The 18,708-nt window shown below is 39.6% G+C and overlaps 1 protein-coding gene across 1 annotated transcript in view; it reads left to right on the top strand.

Annotated features, from left to right (window-relative positions):
• focad (focadhesin) overlaps positions 1-18,708 on the top strand; it is a 68,162-nt gene that overhangs the window by 20,424 nt on the left and 29,030 nt on the right. The window contains exons 6-12 of the mRNA XM_030076322.1: positions 5,999-6,100; positions 6,968-7,193; positions 8,148-8,357; positions 9,109-9,196; positions 11,174-11,367; positions 12,058-12,318; positions 18,010-18,114. Of these exons, the coding sequence (XP_029932182.1) occupies positions 5,999-6,100; positions 6,968-7,193; positions 8,148-8,357; positions 9,109-9,196; positions 11,174-11,367; positions 12,058-12,318; positions 18,010-18,114 (1,186 nt within the window). The remainder of the gene's footprint in view (positions 1-5,998; positions 6,101-6,967; positions 7,194-8,147; positions 8,358-9,108; positions 9,197-11,173; positions 11,368-12,057; positions 12,319-18,009; positions 18,115-18,708) is intronic.

Here is an 18,708-nt window from a genome sequence, read left to right as displayed (position 1 = left end):
TTCCTGAGAAGATAGATACCGAGAATAGTCGGATTGTAATTCTGATTCAAAAGTAAGAATACGCTTCCCAAACTCGGGAACTGCTATTGGAGATCGCCAAAATGGGTGCCATTTTGTGATGTTTTGAAATGATACAAAAGGGCTGACACCAGTCTATGCCGGAGTTTCGCAATTTTCAAATTGAGTTATGATATGACCAGATAAGCTGAAATATCACTTTATTAAACAACTTGATATTTTAGTCAGCTCTTCCTTGGCTCAGGACCAATCTTTCAAAAAATCAAAAAATCATGGATAATTTCAAATTTTGGCCCTTTCTTTAAGCACAGAGTAATCATGCTTGCATGTATCAGATTGATGACATTGTTGTTGACCTGTTATTTTATCAGGCTTAAACAAATTATGTCAGTCAGCTTGGGAGAACAAGTTAGTTAGTGGAATAATTCCCCATTCGATTACATACGTATGTTCTTGTCATGCATAAACCTTGTTCTTTAGGAGGAGTAGCAACAAAAACTTTAATTATTTAAGAGGGCTGTTCCTTCTAGGCAGCCATCTAATTGGTGAGCAGTTCCACTTGTCACCTGCCAGGCAGCTGGGTTAGCTCTCTTGGAGAATCTTGTCAAACATGTCTTTGAGCTCTTTTTTGCTGAGTACCTCTGTGCTGTCCACTCCATGTCTATCATTATCTGGCATTTCCATCAAATTTCACTCTGCCTGGATTATTTCTTGCACATGCTGCCGTTTCCCAAAATCAGTGTCATGATTCTTGAATTGAGGATCTAGCACTCGCCCACTTGTCCTGAAAATGGTGAAGATATAGTGATGACTCATCTGACCACATCACTTTTCTCTGCATCTCTGTAGACCATTGCCACGCAACTCCCAGCTCCTCTCAACCCCCCATCTTTAATGACAGCTGTATGCACTGCAGCTCGAGTATCATCTCCCTCTCTATGTACAGGATCTTTTAGAAGGATGGTGAACCATTCCTTCCAGAGACTTGGAGAATCTATTCCAAGGAGCACTGAAGCTGTTCTGGCACCTCATGGTTGCCCAACACATTACTAAAACACTCAATGTTGGTTTTTCCTTTAATTTGTCACCCGTCTGTTGCATTCACTGGTATGCTCTAAATGTTGCAGACAGGCCATAATCTCCTACATGTATAGCCAGGAATCATGTTTGCTCTATGAGGCTTTCCAGCACATAATAACTATCATTCCAGTTCGCTGATACATCCTGCTGAAGTCTTTTTGGTGGCATTCCATCTCTGTGTAAAGTATGTAAGTATAAATAGGCAGATAGGCAAGTAAGGAATGCTTAAAGTGGGCCACAGTTTTTGTGCCTGCAGCAGTGATACCCGATATGCTGTGTTGATTTAACGCTCCCTCATTGACAGCTAAATGGAGTGTATAGGCTGTGCATGGCAGGCTTCTCAGTCTGCTGTCCTCCATTGCCTTTGCCATATGTCTTTTGTTGTCCCTAAGATTAATTAGTGTATGATTTTTTGCCAACATGTTGATGAAGGTTTCAGAAATGGCTGCTACTGTGTGTGACCCTCTAACCTCGAAATATCTTGAAAAACCTGAAATACCTGTCAATCCACTGAGCTGTCAGACTGTGCACACTAGCTGGGCTGACATCACAAATCCAACCATCCATTGCAAAAATGAGATCTAAGATGTCTGCAGTCAGGAGCTCATGTATATGACAGCAACGTTATACATGGGGGGTGGGAATCACCAGTGACTTTATGATTCAATTTAGTCTTGATTCTTTGATTAATCCTGATTCGGTTATTAACTCACTAATATGTGGCACTTGTGTGTTTACAGTCACGAAGGCTGCAAATTCAAAAGCACTAGCCATAATACCAAAATAAATGAATAAATAAATAAATAAATTGAGTAATTCAGTCCAACTTCATTTTACTTGTACAGATCAACAGAAAAATCGCCATACTCTTTGTTTTGTGGAATCAATCAAAATGGGCTCACAGATCTACTCTAGGCCTTAATAGGTGCAATTAGAACAACCTAGAATGTTAAGCCTAGTTGTGAAAAGAAATTGTGTGACAAATGTGAGTTCTTTAGCATTTTCAATACAATCTAATGGTTAACATGAATCAGTTCAAATAGAACAACTGTTTGACTGAATTGTAAAAGGAAATTATGAACATGAGTGGTAGTTGGCGCTGGCTTTTTTGTATTTTCAGTACAATTTATAAGGGACCCTGTTGGCTTTGCTCAAAGATTACAGGATTTATACTTCTTCATAAAGTGGTGACATGGCTGTGTCAGTGAAGTGATTAAAATGTAATGTACTGTATGGAAATGAATTGGTAACTGTTGGTAGAAAAAGAATCAACCCCTGCCACATGCAAGTCTGGTAGACCGTATTTGGTGATGTTCCTGCAAAATATCATCAACTAGGGACTATGTACTGGGGTTCAGTATATTTAATAAACATAAGAAACCTGACATCTCCATCACAGAAAATGGTTGGTCACCCAAGGTGATGAATTTCATGAATGTCCTTTTGCTTTGGCTCTGTCACAGCCAAATTTCTTTGCATTCTCAAAGAGTGCTGCCACACATGAGTCTGCTGGGAGCATGGATTTTTTTTCTACTTGCATAGCATTGCTTTGGTGAAATCTTTGGTGAAAGTGTGTTGTGGATTTGTTCCTTGGCATTTAACCCCATCTTAATATAATAATCTTTATAAATTGCTACCCTGCTGTCTACCCTGGATTAGAAACTGCTCCATTCTGCTCCAAGTAGCTCCATTCTGCTGAAATGTCTCTTTGTGTCCAATTCAGACTTCACTTCAGTAGTCAGTGTAACCTGCAGGCAGGTGAGCATTTCAATAGAGGCTGTACCTGACCCTTCTTTCAGCCGGTACTCTGATTCAGCAGTGAACTTGTCGTTGAACAACAAGGAGGAAGGTCGCTCCCTTCACTTCCTACCTCCTCCATTGTCTGGCAGTTGAAAAGTAGGTAACGGTGTGAGAGGTTGATGGATGAGAGCCGCATTGAAGCTGAGGGATTGGAGACAGCCACAGGGAACCTGAGGAGGAGGGAGCGAGATGGTCAGACAGATTAGACCATGTGAGGAGTGGGACGAAAGAGGAGGAGGGGGGGGACAAGCCTTTGTCTAGCCCATGTTTAGCTCCTGCTGCAGGCTGTCGCAGGCACAGGCGTGCTCAGTCATTAAACTTCCTTCCTACTTTTAGTAATGTGATGATTGATGCAGAACATTGCATCAACAGCAGTGTCTACCCCCCAACGCACCAACCCTGTTGTTTTAACCTCTGCCCTGTCTGTCGGCTGAAATCTTAACAATACCCAGACCTCACCTTGGATTTGACCCCATTGTTTTGTATGGAATGGATGGGCTGCATATTCAAATTCTGCTCAGAGGTAATGGATTTGTTCATTGTTCATGGGCACATTTGGTAAAAGATGGCTAAACTTTGCAATGCAATTCACTAGCAAATATTTCCAATGTTAATGTTAACACTTGTGTTGAAGTATCCCTGTAAGTCATTTTTCCTTTTTTGAACAGTTTTAGCCAACATTCAATACATATTATAAACCTTGTTTAATACAAGATTGACTCTGTGTGTATGTGTAGCCTATTACAGACAACAGATGAATGTTTTTTTTTTTTAATTTAGGGAGTTTTTTTCATTCTGTAAATCTTTTTAATCTATAGAAACTGTTTGTGCAAGACATTAAAAATGAATAGAGATGAAATGATGCTTTGATGGTACACCATCAAAAGATTGCATTTATCCCCACAGGGAGATTTTACTAAAGTACATCATCTTTTGTTAGGTATCTGTACAGATACAGAATCAAAAATATGACGTAACTAGTTCAGTATCTCTATTTACAAAATAGTGTGCAGAAGTGTGCATTTTAAGGTAACCGCCATAGATAACGCTTCTTTAGAATTACAGTTATTGCATACCATGTTCTAATGGTGTGCAGTGTTTTCTTTGACAATTTAATAAAAAAAGGTCAAGCTTAAATTAGTTATTCACTCCATCTGGAGATTCAGTGCCCAGAGTGGGTATCCATAAGTCCATTCTTTGTAGAACTTATTGAGCAATGTCGCCCTCATTTCTATAGTACCTACACAGATTGTGTCTTGATGGTTGTTAGAGTCCTCCCTAATATCCATCAAATTGACTTTCTCATTTTCTTTCTAGTGTTATGTCATTGTTCTCTATGATATAACAATGTCCTCAAAGTTACTATGGCAACAACATCATGACTGTTGTCTCTGGTAATTAACATAAGATTTACTCGTTGTCATGGTAGCACTGTAAAATTTCAATTTAGGTGTTAATTTACAACTTTCATGAAAGAGAGTAAAACTTTACTTGTATAGCATCTTCGTAAACTATGTGTTCATTATGCTAAGTGCATCATGCTGGGACATTGCAAAATTAGAAACACATAAAACTGTTGAATACTAAACCATGTACAGTAAAACATTAAAACATGGAGAACACATTTTACATTACATAAAAACATCAGAGATGATCAAAGATCCGATAATAAAACCAATAATCAAACAGTTTTTTAAGACTATAGTTGATTTAAGTTAGCTATCACTAATTGGTAGGCTGGTCCACAGGGCAGCAGCAGCAGCACACTCTTAACTAAAAGTTGTAAAGAACAAATCGCAGAAGTCCACGCAGAATGATGCAAAGCATGAATAAAATGGAATGTCTGATTTTCATAGTTTTTCTGTTGGAAAAGCATGACTGAATTATATATATATTTTTTGGTTTGTTTAAAAAGTGGATCACCAGCCAAACCGAAATCCTTAGACTTAACAATGGATACAAGAGGACCAAGAAATTACTGCATTACACTAGAAATATTTTCAGTTGATAACAATAACCAGCAGCCAGAGGACATCTTCCTGTCCTTAATAGCCATAAGACATGAACAAGGCCAGTTTGCAGAAGTACTTGTGTTTAAAGGCATATGTCATCAGCATAATTATGAAAATTAATATTAAATCGATGTATTATGTGACGCAAGGGTAGCATACAATATATCTTGGGACCAATAGAACAATATTGGCCCAAGGATAGACCCCTGAGGCACTCCACATGTAATCAAAGAAAAGGATCAAGCTTTCACCAGTAGACACTGAATTTTCTCTGCTGATGACATATATGATGAAAACCAGGTTAGAGCAGCCCCTGATATGCCAAACCTTTGCTCCCTAAGATGAAAATGCCATGATCAGTTGTGTTAACATCTGCATTAAGCTGCAGCATCACAATGGCACAGTCAACACTATCAGCATGCAATATAATGTCATTTGTAGCTCCCAGAAGAGCAGTTTCTGTATGCTGCTGGTGACAGCCTGCCCATTTTTTTTTTTTTTTTTTTTTTTTTAAATGTTGTTGCTCTCCACCATCTGTAGGAGCTGTTTAGGGACTGCAATTTGGAAATGTGTCTATAAGTGATGTTTAGAGATTGCTTAAGGCTAAAGTAGTGGAACATGACCAGAAATAAGGGGACATCCATGTGGTCGAAATCACCACTTTGTAAATACCACTGTTTATTTTTAAATAGCATTTTAACTGTAGGGTTTAATTTATGCCATACTGTTTTTACTTTCACAATTTAATTTCGATTTTGTGGTATTTTAGTCATTGTGTTACTTGTATCACCTGTCTGTAGCCACTTTGCCTTGCCTGCCAGGCAAGTCCACCAGACCGCAATGGAAAGAAGTCATTTGACTTTATTGCATTATCCTGATAGGTGAAGTGCTGTACGGAAATGTGTGCTGTAGTTTAATTTATTGGATGAACTCAGCTCAACTCATCAGATTTGAAAAATTGTGACTTGTTAGTGCTCACACTGATTACAAAACATCAAATCTGTGCCACGTTAGGGAATAAAGTATGACAAGGGGCACTATCAGCTGTGGTGTGAACTTGGCCTTTGCTCTGTTCTGTTGTGTTGCAGAAGCAGCCCCCACCCATACATCACAGCTCTGGAGAACCGAGTGGACTGCTGGCCAGCTCTGCTGCTGGAGATTGATGACTTCATCCAGCAGGCTGCTGACAGGCAAGGTCCCCCTCCTTCCATAACCATGCCCAGCAGAGACCTTGAACCCGTCGTAAAATCACTCCTTCCCTCACTGCATGTATTTGAAAGCCATCTGGGAAAAGCACCCCATTTGCTGCACCCTGTCCGAAATAACTCATCAGTCCGCTGTCAGCTGCTGAGCAGTCATAGCAAATACATGCAGTACATGGTACATAGACATACCACAGCAAATACAGCACAGAACATAGATCATTTTTGTTTATGAAGCTGGTTTGAGCTTTACCTTGAAGATTAGCAAAGGTGCAATGTATGTTTTTGAAGGCTGATAACAGTATTTTTGGACTGAGGACAGTATTTTGTAATAATATTGTATGCACACATTCATTATTTATAAGTTTGTCTATTTTCATGCAAAAATATTCCCCCAAAATATTAAATCAAACTATCCAGTATTTTCCCCAGAATTTAACTCTTAGCTATGTGGAAAAGCTCCTGAAAACAGCATTTGGATCATCAGGAGACACTTAACCTCTCCATTCAAACTAATAATGATAATGATGATGACATATATGAAATATTCTACTCAAAATGTTTCATTACAGTCAGTTTAGGTTTAGGTCTTCCCTTTGACATTCAGTGCGGTATTAATCATTAAAATATATATGTAATCGATCAAGTGGCAATTCCAGTTACAGGCTCGGGCCAATATCTGAGAATCATGAATATTATATTTGTGTCATCATATGTGATGTTTTTATTGAATATCGGGTGAATCCTACATACACACACATGCACACACACTTACACTTACAGGAGTGTGTGTGTGTATGTGTGTGTGTGTGTGTTGCTCATTAAACATGCTGTATATGCATATATGTTATACAGGAATGAGCCGGCATACGTTGCCATACTGGTTCCCTTCCTGCGCTACCTGTACTGTGAACCTCAGAGGCAAACCCAGTACGCTCTCCTCAGACACAGTCTGCTCAGGGTGCTGCTGCCCACCCACTCAGCAACTGGAGCAGTCAGCCATGACAAAGACCAGGATAAGATGTCGCCAGTGTCTGACAGCCTGCTACGCTGTCTATGCTGTCTGGTTCCACACATGCAGGTGAGACCAGTTGTTCCAGTTGGAGTGAGTTGACTTAAAGGGATAGTTCACCCATTTTGAAAAACATATTATATTATCCAAATCAGAAACAGAATCAGAATCAGAATCAGAAATACTTTATTTATCCCTGAATCGCAACTGGGTCAGTTACAGCTGCTCAAAGATAAGAATATATAATAAGCATAACTGAAATTATAATAAATAAAAAACTAAATAAGAATATAAATATATGTGTACTAGAAATTTGTAAATAATACTAATAATAATACATAAAAATAATAATAATCATGATATATTATCATATTATTTCCCTAGCTGTTATGTAGGACAATAGTGGTGCTGTGTTCCTCTCATGGCTGTCTGGATAATGGCTGGATGCTCCAAATGCTAACTGTTAGCCTCCTGCCATTGAGGTGGACCTCCCACCGGCTATCATTCTTAGAGATAACTGCCTTCAGTTTGTTAAACAATCACAAATAATCACAAGTCACTGGAGATGCAGGATAATGGTGAATGGTGATCTGTCTTGGTTGTCCACTTGTGATTAGACCTAGGCTTGGGCAGTATCTATTTTTTTGTACCTTCATGAAATCATGTAGTTAATAAACTGCTTTTGTAGCTGGAAGAAGTCATCTCAAGTTAGTTATCCCAAGAGGCATTTTTCTTTTTTACTAGTCCTGCAACATTGTCCCCACCACTCACACTAGCCATCTTTCTCAGCTCAGCTGCCTGTTCCGCTCGTAGAGACTTACCTCTGGTGGTGTGTGCTGTGCACTACAGTACATCACCTCAATACAACATCTCTGTATCAGGGGATTTCGGGATTTGTGAATACCCTGGTGTACCGTAATACCTTGATACTGCCAGAGCCAAATTAGACCACCCAAGACAGATGTTTCTGCTGGTCTGAACAGGGCCTAAGGGCAGTCAGCATCTTGTTCCCTGTGATGACAGGTTGATGGTGTCGAGGCTGTACTGGAGCTGCACAGCTTCATCGATGCCTTGCTCCAGAGGCTGTGCAGGGCTTCTGGGGAGTGCTGGAGGACTGAGAGAGTCAGCCTGGTCCTGCAGTTGCTTTGTGCCTGCCAGCTGTGCCTGAAGTTCAGCGGAGACTGCCGGCCCCTCCTCTACTTAATACAGCAGTTCCTACCTACCTGCCAGGAGGTGAGACAGCAGCCTGTGGCCTCAGCGCCTGGAATTTCCTGTTGCTTTTTTGTATATTTCTCATATGTTAGCAGTGATGATGGCAAATCTTCTTCATTCCACTGTTCACTTCAGGTTGACGCTGTCTGTGTATAAACAGGAAATGCTAAAGTGACACTCGTCATAGTTGATAATCTATCCATGTAAAAAATTATTTTTCTGGTGCTTTTAAGTTGGTCTTATTGATTTTTGGAAAATGAAACAGTCGTGTGGGGGGCTGGTAGAGAGTGGAGATAAAACTACTTGCCAATCAACTGCTGTCTTGTCTGCAGATGTAAGTAATGTTATCTATCCATGTTGGTCCTACACAGCCAATTGTCAATTGCCAATTGACTTACTGTAAATTAAAAGAATGATAAAAAATAATCATACAAAAGTAATTAATCAATTTTACCATGACCAAGTGTTTGCTCCACTTAAATAGTGTAGTGGTAACTGGCTTGTTGTGGGGAACAGTATCACCTTATCCATACACATTTTGATGGCATTACATAATACCATTTTACTGTGTTGTGCATTTTAATTTGAGGGAAATCCTCCGTTACTGTTGTCCAATTGTAGCCATGTATTGGTCTGCTAACCAGTGCCAGTGTTTCTTACATGCTGTACACATTAGTATACGATGCAGTGCGTTGTATGTACTATATGTATGCATACATATTAACACTGTCTGTATTGTGTGTCTGATGCTGCATGCTGTTGTGTGTTGCAGGAGTTGCCAGTGGACGAGCTGCTAGTGGGTGTGGCCTTGCTCCTGCTGGATGCCCCGGCAGCTCAGCAGACCGGCCTGCTCAGTCTGGGTAACAACTTTGCTTTAAGAATGTAGCGGTGGCTGTTGCTGGACAGCTGAGGGAAGACGTCCTGTAGTGGACATGTCCCAATCTGACCTGCGTCTTTCTGGCCGGGTGCAAGACACATAAACTGCACCTTCACTTGAGAAAAAAAAAAAAAAAAAACGGATTCAGTGGGTCTTCTATTGTCCGGTTCAACTGTGATTTCTCAGTTGAAAAACTGACTGGGCCCATCAGAGCCGTTGTAGGACAGGACCAACGCTGTTGTCGTAATCAAGCTGTGCCTGAGCCAGAGAGATCATAGCATATTGGCTAACACCGGATAACACCAGAAAATGGATTATAAAGCTATAACTGCTGCTATTGATGTTATAAAAAAATAACTAAAAACACTCAAAGCAGAGCAGTAAAGGCATTTCTGAGAGGGGAAGATGTTTTTTATGTTCTGCTGCTACTTGACAAAACAAATGTTTTTCATTGGCTTTCATTGGCTCAGCAACAAATTGCGATAAACGGTACAAATTGTCAACACTGAGTGACATTTTTATATGTAGCCACAGTTGCTGAGTTAGACTCATGTGCAGTCGTGCTACAAACTGGCTGAAGTGGCTACCAGGTCAACTGAAAACTAGTTTACAGCAGCTGGTATGCAGGATTCAAATCCGTCCCCTTACAGAAAATAGCTAAGGGGAGGGCATTTTCAGACTGAATTATAGACCAGACCCATCTACCTTTATATGTTAACCTACCACACACATTTGAACCTCTCATTCAGTCTGAATATCAAGCAAGGTTCTTTCCTTTTTCAAGCAAAATTTGGATGACTTAGCATTTAATTGGCAGTTTAATTTGCTTCACTGTAAAGACACTTAGATCTTGTTTGCCAGGATCTGCAGCTCTTTAAAATGGTCCTTACTGGTGAACGGATACTCCCAAAGTCAATCCTAACATGATTTTTCAACACAGCACAAAATTCATTGTTGCTTAGCAGCTCACTTGGATGTCCTAGATATCTGACTTTCCGACCAGTGCATGAGCCCATAATAGTCATGAACAGGGGGTGTCCCAATAGCTCACCTCGTAGAGTGAGCTATTATCAAATAAAGCAGAAATGCCCCCCCTAAAAAAGTCATGGCTAAAAAGTGATAATTGACCGCTGAAGTGAGCTTCCAGTTCCAAATTTACAAAATTCCTGCTTCATACTTCGTCTGAAACGAGCACTTGCTTGCTTTCTTTGAATTTAGCACACGTCTTTATTTTTTCACATGGTGTGGAACATGTTTTTAGCTGCAATGAAAAAATCCGCAAATTGCTAGCTTTATCTAGCCCAGAATGACAGTAGTTGACACTGAGGTAAACGTCCCGGGACATGTTTCTGGTACTAAATGATACTAAATATATATTCAAAAATAGATTAAGTCGCTAACCTATAACAGATCCACCCTGTGGTATACGAGCTGTTCACCAGATTTCAGCCACATCTGTTTTAGAGATATCTTACTAATAATCTGACAGACGTTTTCATCATTCTGATATACAGCATGTCTCATTATTCATATATTTTCCATATCTTGGGAGTTTTTCAACTTTTCATTTATTGTCACAGTTAATATATTTCATTTTCTGATGTTGTCATATTTTACATGCCAGGATTCTAACTCATGTTTTGTGTCAGTGTGACCTGCTTTTATGTTGCATGCTGTTACATGCTGTTAGTCATGTGTCATACTTTTCATTCTTTGACAGTTGTTCCACTTATTGCGTTCTGGCATAGTAACTGTCAGTCATGTTTTGCTTGAATACCTCCTAGTTGCTCTACCCTTAATTACATTCCGTTGTTTTGTGCTGTTATCTTTCTCATGACCTAGTTTCCCCACATAGATCAATAAACCATTCCATACTGTCACTATCAGCTTAGTTTACTTAATCTTTTTTTTTTTTTTTTTTTTTTTTTTTACTTTTTTCCCCTCTCTTTCCTCTATGCAGCACTGAGTTTAGTCCCTGAGCAGTCTGACTTTGTCCCCTGGTCAACTCCCGTCCTGGTGCTTCCCCTGCTGCAGCTCCTGTCCTGCTCCGGCCTCACCGAACCGCTTACCGACCCCCGGACACACAACCTCAACCACAAGCTGGCCCATAGCCTGCTGTGCAGCACCAGCAAACAGACCAGTAAACCCACGCAGGTAACCCCGTTGCCACGAAGGCTCAGTAATAATACTGAGCCTGCAACATTTTCATTGTTAGTGTTTCGATGAATCAGCTAATCGCTTTGTCTAGAAAATGTTAAAAATAATGACAGATGCTCATTAAAACTTACCAGGACCAAAAATAACAGTTTCAAAGAGCCAAAAAAGAGCAAATATAAATGGATAAAAGCAGGCAAAACTTATCACTTGTGAAGCTGTAAATAGCAAATGTTTCGTATACTTGCTTGATAAATTGTTAAAGCAATTAACTGATTATGAAAATCATGATTAATTTTCTCTCGATCAACTAATTGATTTATCAGCTAATCATTTCAGCACTAATTAAAGGTCCATTCACACACAACGCGACAATTAAATTTTCACGAAAACTGCTAGGTGTTATAAATGTGGATCAAAACTATTTTGGTGCTGAACAGCTGCTGAACTTGTCGGGGAGATGAACCCACGTGGCCGTGAGTGACTGAACACTAGTTTCTTACGCATTTCCCTGGAATCCAGCAGGAAATATTTGAGATCTTTGAAAAACCTTGTGATCTCTGCTAGAATTTAAATCAAAGTTTTGTGGGCTTGAACAACTGTACATTTGTAATGACGAGCCCACTGATGGGACCAGCAGGGCTGAAGATTTGAGCATTTATTATCCCTTGTGTGTCTTTTTTCCCTCAGCCTGGTCCACCATTGGCCCTCCCTCTCAGTCCCTGGTACAATGAGCTCCGTATGACACTGTCCATACTGCAGAAAGTGGTGGATGATCCAGCAGCAGCCAGTGATTGGCTGCTGTCAGTCAACTCGGCCCTGTCCTCCAGCCAGCGCCTGTCTCCTTCCCTCAGCCTCATTGTGTCCCATCTCATCATCACTGGTCAGGAAGATGTCTGCCAGCTGGCACTGACCACCAGCCAGGCCATCGCCACCACCGACCCCTCCCAGGTAGGCTTTCTCAGAATTTGACTTTGATTATTTTTTGGGGGTAATGGCTTAGTGTAATTTAATTTTTTTTATTGAGGTTCTCAATAAAATTCAGTATATTTATAATATTTAGTAATTATTTTTTAATTCATTTTTTTCTAATTTATTCCTGTAACGTTTTACTAATTTTGTAATGATTTTTGGGACAAATTTTCTGACAGTTTTTAGTACATTTTTTGTAAAATTTTTAAAAGAACATTTTTATGGTAACATTTTTTTGTTCTTACAAACATTGCAGAGTCATTATATTTCTCATAGGTCTCACATCTCACTCAACTAAGGGGACAGCCAGTGATTACCAACAATAAGAGCAAGAGAAGAGACGCTCAGTTGTAGTCAGCCCCTGCAGTGGAAAGCACTGGTTGTAGTCACTATAGGTTCCAAAGTTGAGACACTTTTTGGCATGTTCTAGACAAGCCTGCCTCTTCTCATTCTTTGCTTGTGTTTTCTCTCAGTTGCTTCATCTCACTACCTTAGTTGGCAACTTGCACAGTCAAATAATGTTTTACTGTGTCACAGTAATTATCGTCCATGCCCTCCACTGTCCACTATATACAGTTCTATACAGTGGACTTGTGATCATCCATCTCGGGGACTGCTAGATGAAAGATGGAACCACGACTCATGACCATGGACATTTGTATTGTTGTTACATCCCTACCATCTGCAATGTCCTTGATCATCATAAACATTATTTATATTGTACCTTTGTGAAACAGCAGGGTAAAATGGTAAAGAACGGTGGAACCAACATAAGAGTAGATCTTGATTAGATCTTATTTTTACAGATGACATATTTTGATCAAAAGAATGGGTCAAAAGCATTCAATATATATATTCAATATATATAGATCCTTCAAACTGGTTCTTTGTTTTTTGTTCTATGTTTAATTCTTTAATACGGGCACTTCAGTGATTATGTTTGAGACCCCTGATTTACATGATAGCATTTATTCATCTTTTGGACATCATGTTCTCTTTACACAGGCTTTGAAGTGCAATATAGAGTAGCACCTTGTGCTGCCAGGGCAGATATTTTTAGAGGCTTCTGCAGCTCAAAGAAGAGAGGATTAAAACCTACAGACATTCCTATAACCCTCAGGGACTGCAAATGGAGTCACTTGCTCAAGAAGATAATTTGAAATATCACAATGTGTTATAAGCTCCTCATTACTAGAGCTCGTTAGACGCCTCTAGTATTCCCCGGCTTTTCTAATTACCCCCCGAGTGCCACTTGCTCTGGTCGTTTGATGCTTCGGTAGAAGGTTATTGGCACATTTAAACACATTGGATTTCCCTTCTCACTGTAGGTTGTCACCTCACATCTGCCTACCTAGCTTGCACACTCTGAAACACCACTGCTTTATGGCTTGATTAATTTCTCTCAGTGCTGCAACTTTGCAGTCCCATCCCCCCTGACCCTCATATCTCTTCATAACAGTAGATGGAGGTAATAATAGTGTTAGCCGCTGCGCCACAGTGTTTGGAGACAAAAGTTTACAGACAGATACAACCGCAAATTTATGCACCAAAAGCAGTGCAAATCTCTGGCTTCACCTCAGCATTTGCAGCAGAACTCATTTTTGTTTATTGTGGCAGATTTTGTATGATAGTGAAGCACTGAGATTGTGGAAGTGGAAAGGACTGTTGGAAGACAAAAAGGAAGAACAAAAAAACATGTAATAAAATGAATAAAATAAAACGAAAGCCCAATTGTGCACCTCTAAGGAAACAGAGGAAACCTTCCCATATCTGTTTTGATTCTTTATCATAATTTTCACATTTTCTGTTTAACAGAATTTCATATGATGTTGCCTTAATCAGTAAATGCAGTCATTCACTAATGCATGGAGCCTTAGAATGTTGCTGTGTCCATTGACCACCCTTAATGTTGTAATACCCATACATAATATTTTGAATTTTGTCCTGTTAACACTAGGGTTGTCAAAGTTAACATGCTAATTTATGTGTTTAAATTAGGGATCTCCACAGGCAATTAAAATATTAAAGACACAATGTTGAGTTTGACCCATGTTTGACGGTTAAACCCACGCAATATCACACGACACATCGCACGCTGCCAGCAGCAAGACTGATTACTGTAATAGACGAATGACTGAATGAAATGAATGACAAGACAACCTGTGGCCTGCAATGAAAAGTTTTATTTCAAGAAGTTTCCCGATGAAATGGACATACTGCAACTCTGAAATATCATTCTGTAGGAGCACAACCCCTTTATTTCCAAATATCATCTAAATGCCAAACATGCTTCTGCTAGAGCTTCTAATTGTAGTCGTAATGTTAGTGCTACTAGCAGCAGTGCTGTCAGACCACACTTGTGGGTAGGCAAGCAAGTAACTTTATACATTTTCAATATGTGATTAATCTTAAATAATCCATGACTACCTAGTGATTAACGGCATAAAAAAAAAATGCATCACCTCACAGCCCAAATAACTCCCTTTACTTCAGATTTGTTGGCTAAAAAGCAAAGTCTAGGTGACCTGGAAACAGGAAAACCAAGACTTTCTTTCCCACCAGTCATGGTTTTATCCCATAAGGGATGCACCACATTACACTCCCATAAGGAATTCACAGGCTCACTTTTCTTTTACTCGTCTCCGCAGGGAGGTCTGAGGTCAGGGTCAGCTGGTAGGGATTCACTGTCTTGCTCAAGGACACTTTTGGTTGAAGGACAATCTTCTTACCCACCGGGCCACCTTGCTACCCAAACAATCCGTGAGAAACTTTCCAATTTCTAGATTTTTGTCCTCCCTCCTCCCTTCAAGCCATGCAGGTGAAGGGGTTGCTATGCAACGGCTAAGGTCCGGGGCAGCAGTGTTAAGTACCTCATGCTAATGAAGGTCTGTTACAGTGCAGAGCTGTCGACTACACAGGGCCAAAGACCCCAGACTGGGGCTTTTCTCTTTCTCTTTTTTTTAACCTCGACACTCTAGGGAATGACAAACTATTAACCCTGCACTGTCCCTCATTTCAGTTTCTTAGCTTCATCTATGGACCACAGAGCTTGTTAATTGACCAAAGTGCATTCAGTAGGAATTGAGATGGGGCTCTGACACGCATGACCAGGGGTCAGAGGATACATTCTGTCACAACAATCCACAGTAGTGGGTTGTTAAGCCAGTTTAGCTCAGTTTAGCCATTATTCATCTACCGAGGGCAATTTGGTGGTATATATGCAGAAGTATTCATATGTGGACTTATATATAGTTCTTGATAGCGCAAGAAAACAGTTCTATAGGCTTGTACCACTGCAGAACCCCTCATAATGTTGTAAATAACCCTTTCTGAAGGCTCTTTAGTGCCTTACTCAAATGCTTCCACATATACCTTTTATAGTGCTGCAAAAAAACATTGAATGAGATTGGAAATATTTGAAACAAACATTATTCAAAGAACTGTTTTTGGAACCACACTGTTTTTATACTGCTTTATCCATTTTTATTACAGTATTTAAGCAATTTTGAGAGCAGCTATAGAACTGTTACCCTAACATAAGAACCATTGAACATTATAGGATGTACCAGTGGTTGGGGTCGAGGCAGGTTTTGAATGAACCAGAGCTATTTAGTGACTCTGGACAGCAAGCTACAATTTAGTTCCATTATCACCATCAGATAACCGCCAAATCAGAATACATTTACAGTCTATTTACATCAAATCAAATATGAACAAACTGCATGGAAGTATAAAATATTCACAAAGATTTTTTTCATAAAAAGTATTCACACAAAGACTTCCTCTGTCACACAGCAAACATTGATGAGGAGAAGTTAGCTCACTAATGATGGTATTATCATTAGCCAAGGCAATGCTACTGAAGCTACACCATAAATACAAGCTGACGGTTTTCAGTTATCATCATGGACTTACATTTTGTCAGCAGCTGATTGCCATATTAGTGTTTTTTATTTTGCTTATTTGTAGTTGTTATAGTTTTATCATATAGTTCTCTGTTCTTGGACACCAAAAATATCAGCAGCTTCATGTCCATCCTGAATGCCGATTCTGGTTCTTTTAAGTATGATATATTGGACTCAGTGCGAAGGAGTTCATAAATGTGTTTTCTTTCATTTTAAAATCCTTTTGTGCATTTTTCTTTTGTGCTAAAAATTTGGACTTTTTGTGAATACACCTTCAGCAGAAGAATCTGGCCTCGTTCTGTTGATGTGGATCACTTTCCAGCAACATGAATATTTGGTTTAGTAAAATAAAAGTTAAATTCTTGTGGAAACACTTTATACTTTTTGGTATTAAAATGGTCAAATGTAACAATATTGAATAGTAGCAGCAAAAGCCAGCTATCAGCAGATTTAGTGCAAATCTATGGGCCTTCAGCAGCATGTATCAGATGAACCTTGGTGGACATCACCACTGGGAGCCACTTCAAAGCAGATCCACTGCAGCCCAGTGCCTCTTACTGCAGGAATGGTTGGATCATGGTAGCCTGTATCTTAATGAAGGACAGAGGAAGGAGGAAGAGGAAGAGGTGTGTGTTGTGGACATTAAGACATCTACAAAAATACCAAACACAATTAAAGTACACATAGTGGAGGCTACATATTCAAAAGCTCTATTTACACAAGTTATTATTATCTGTGGGATTGCAGTGTTTTGGCTGTACTAAGAGTACAAAAAGTAAAAAAAAAAAAAAAATTCCAGGCCAGTTTGGCCGGCATATTTTGGTGACAGAGCTGCAACAGGGAGATAAACTGGGCTTCATGGGTAATCCACATCATCAGAATCAGTGTCTCCATCTTGTTGTCATGAAAATGGAAGCAGTGGTGAAATTTATAAAAGGAGGTTCTGAACTTCAAGTTTGGCTTTGCTAAAATAGAAAATGACACATCCTGACCTGAACCAGTTATATCCAGTGCAGTGGTAATTTCAGTGCATGTTATTCATTATCCAGTGCAAATTGCCCAGAGACTTGTAGAAATGTATTGTATTGCATTGTATATTCAGAATTTATATCTATCTATCTATCTATATGTATATATGTGTGTGTGTGTGTGTGTGTGTGTGTGTGTGTGTATGTATTTATATATACATATAGATAGATAGATATACATAGATATAGATAGATAGATAGATAGATAGATAGATAGATAGATATAAAAACCAGTCAAATCAAGATAAAAACAAAAGGCTACTCATTTCTGACAGTGTAAATGAGGTCACGCAATGATGATTAAACCTATCGCCCACTGATAAAATTCCATTTAAATCCATGGGGATGCTACAGTTTCTGCTGGACTTGTGTTATTGAATTATAGCATGGATAACTACCTCCTCCGATAATTCTATGAATTTTAAGTTTTTTTCTCTCTGTGCAATTGAAGTTAGACCGACCTGAAGTGTATTTTTTTTTTTAGCAGCGTTTTATTTACTGCCACAAGAGGGAGGCAAATTGCAAGGGGTATGAGGTAAACATGCAAATGTGAAATGTTTCAGTTGCAGGGACAAAAAAAGAAACACAAAACACCTTGCATTAATTGCACACCTTTTGATTAGTGTTTAGCAGCAGCACGTTTATTTTGAGTCTCCAGTGACTGAGCACATCTGGATTCAGAAGTTCTCTGTATACCTTTGGTGTTTTCTGACCTCACCTTGTATGCCTCCATGTAGGTGCCATCGCTCATCCCCGTTCTGTTGTTCAAGCTGGGGAAAGAAGGGAGTCCAGCCCTGTCCTACGCTGTGCTGAACACTCTGCCAAACTATGGGACCCATAAGGTACCGAGCATCTCTGACCTTCCCTGTCCTGCTGTGCAGTGAGAACAGCCTTGGACATGACATGAAATACAAGCCTCTGCAAGGTCACCTACTCTCTACTTTTTGATGTTCACCTATCTGTTCCCTTAACCCAGCCTCTGTGTGTGTGTGTGTGTGTGTGTGTGTGTGTGTGTGTGTGTGTGTGTGTGCGCGCGCGCACACTGTGGAAATCCGCACTAGCTCATTTGGTTGCACACATGATAGGTTTTAATCTTATAAATACCGTTGGCTTTCCACTGGGGATGGGGAACAATTGATCCAGTTACAAATTGCAATTTGTTTGTTTGTCGATTTTTATATTGCCATGCTGACCACAAATCAATACTTTGTCCTTGTTTTAGACATATTTTTATTTTATTAAAGGTGGAAAAAAATTGGGTCTCTCATCGTATTGTAGGAATCAGCCTGTCATCACAGGAATAAGAGACTGCAAGAAAAAAAGAACATTGGGGATTATGCTACATATTAAATCAAAAGTCTGGAAAAACTTTGGCCTTAATCATTTAGAGGGTAAAGACAGGTTGGGCATTAGCACCTCTGTATGAAAAGGCAAGT

The sequence above is a fragment of the Myripristis murdjan genome, chromosome 18 (assembly GCF_902150065.1).
Source record: "Myripristis murdjan chromosome 18, fMyrMur1.1, whole genome shotgun sequence".
NCBI classification, from domain to species: Eukaryota; Metazoa; Chordata; class Actinopteri; order Holocentriformes; family Holocentridae; genus Myripristis; species Myripristis murdjan.
This window is presented reverse-complemented; position numbering and strand designations above follow the sequence as displayed.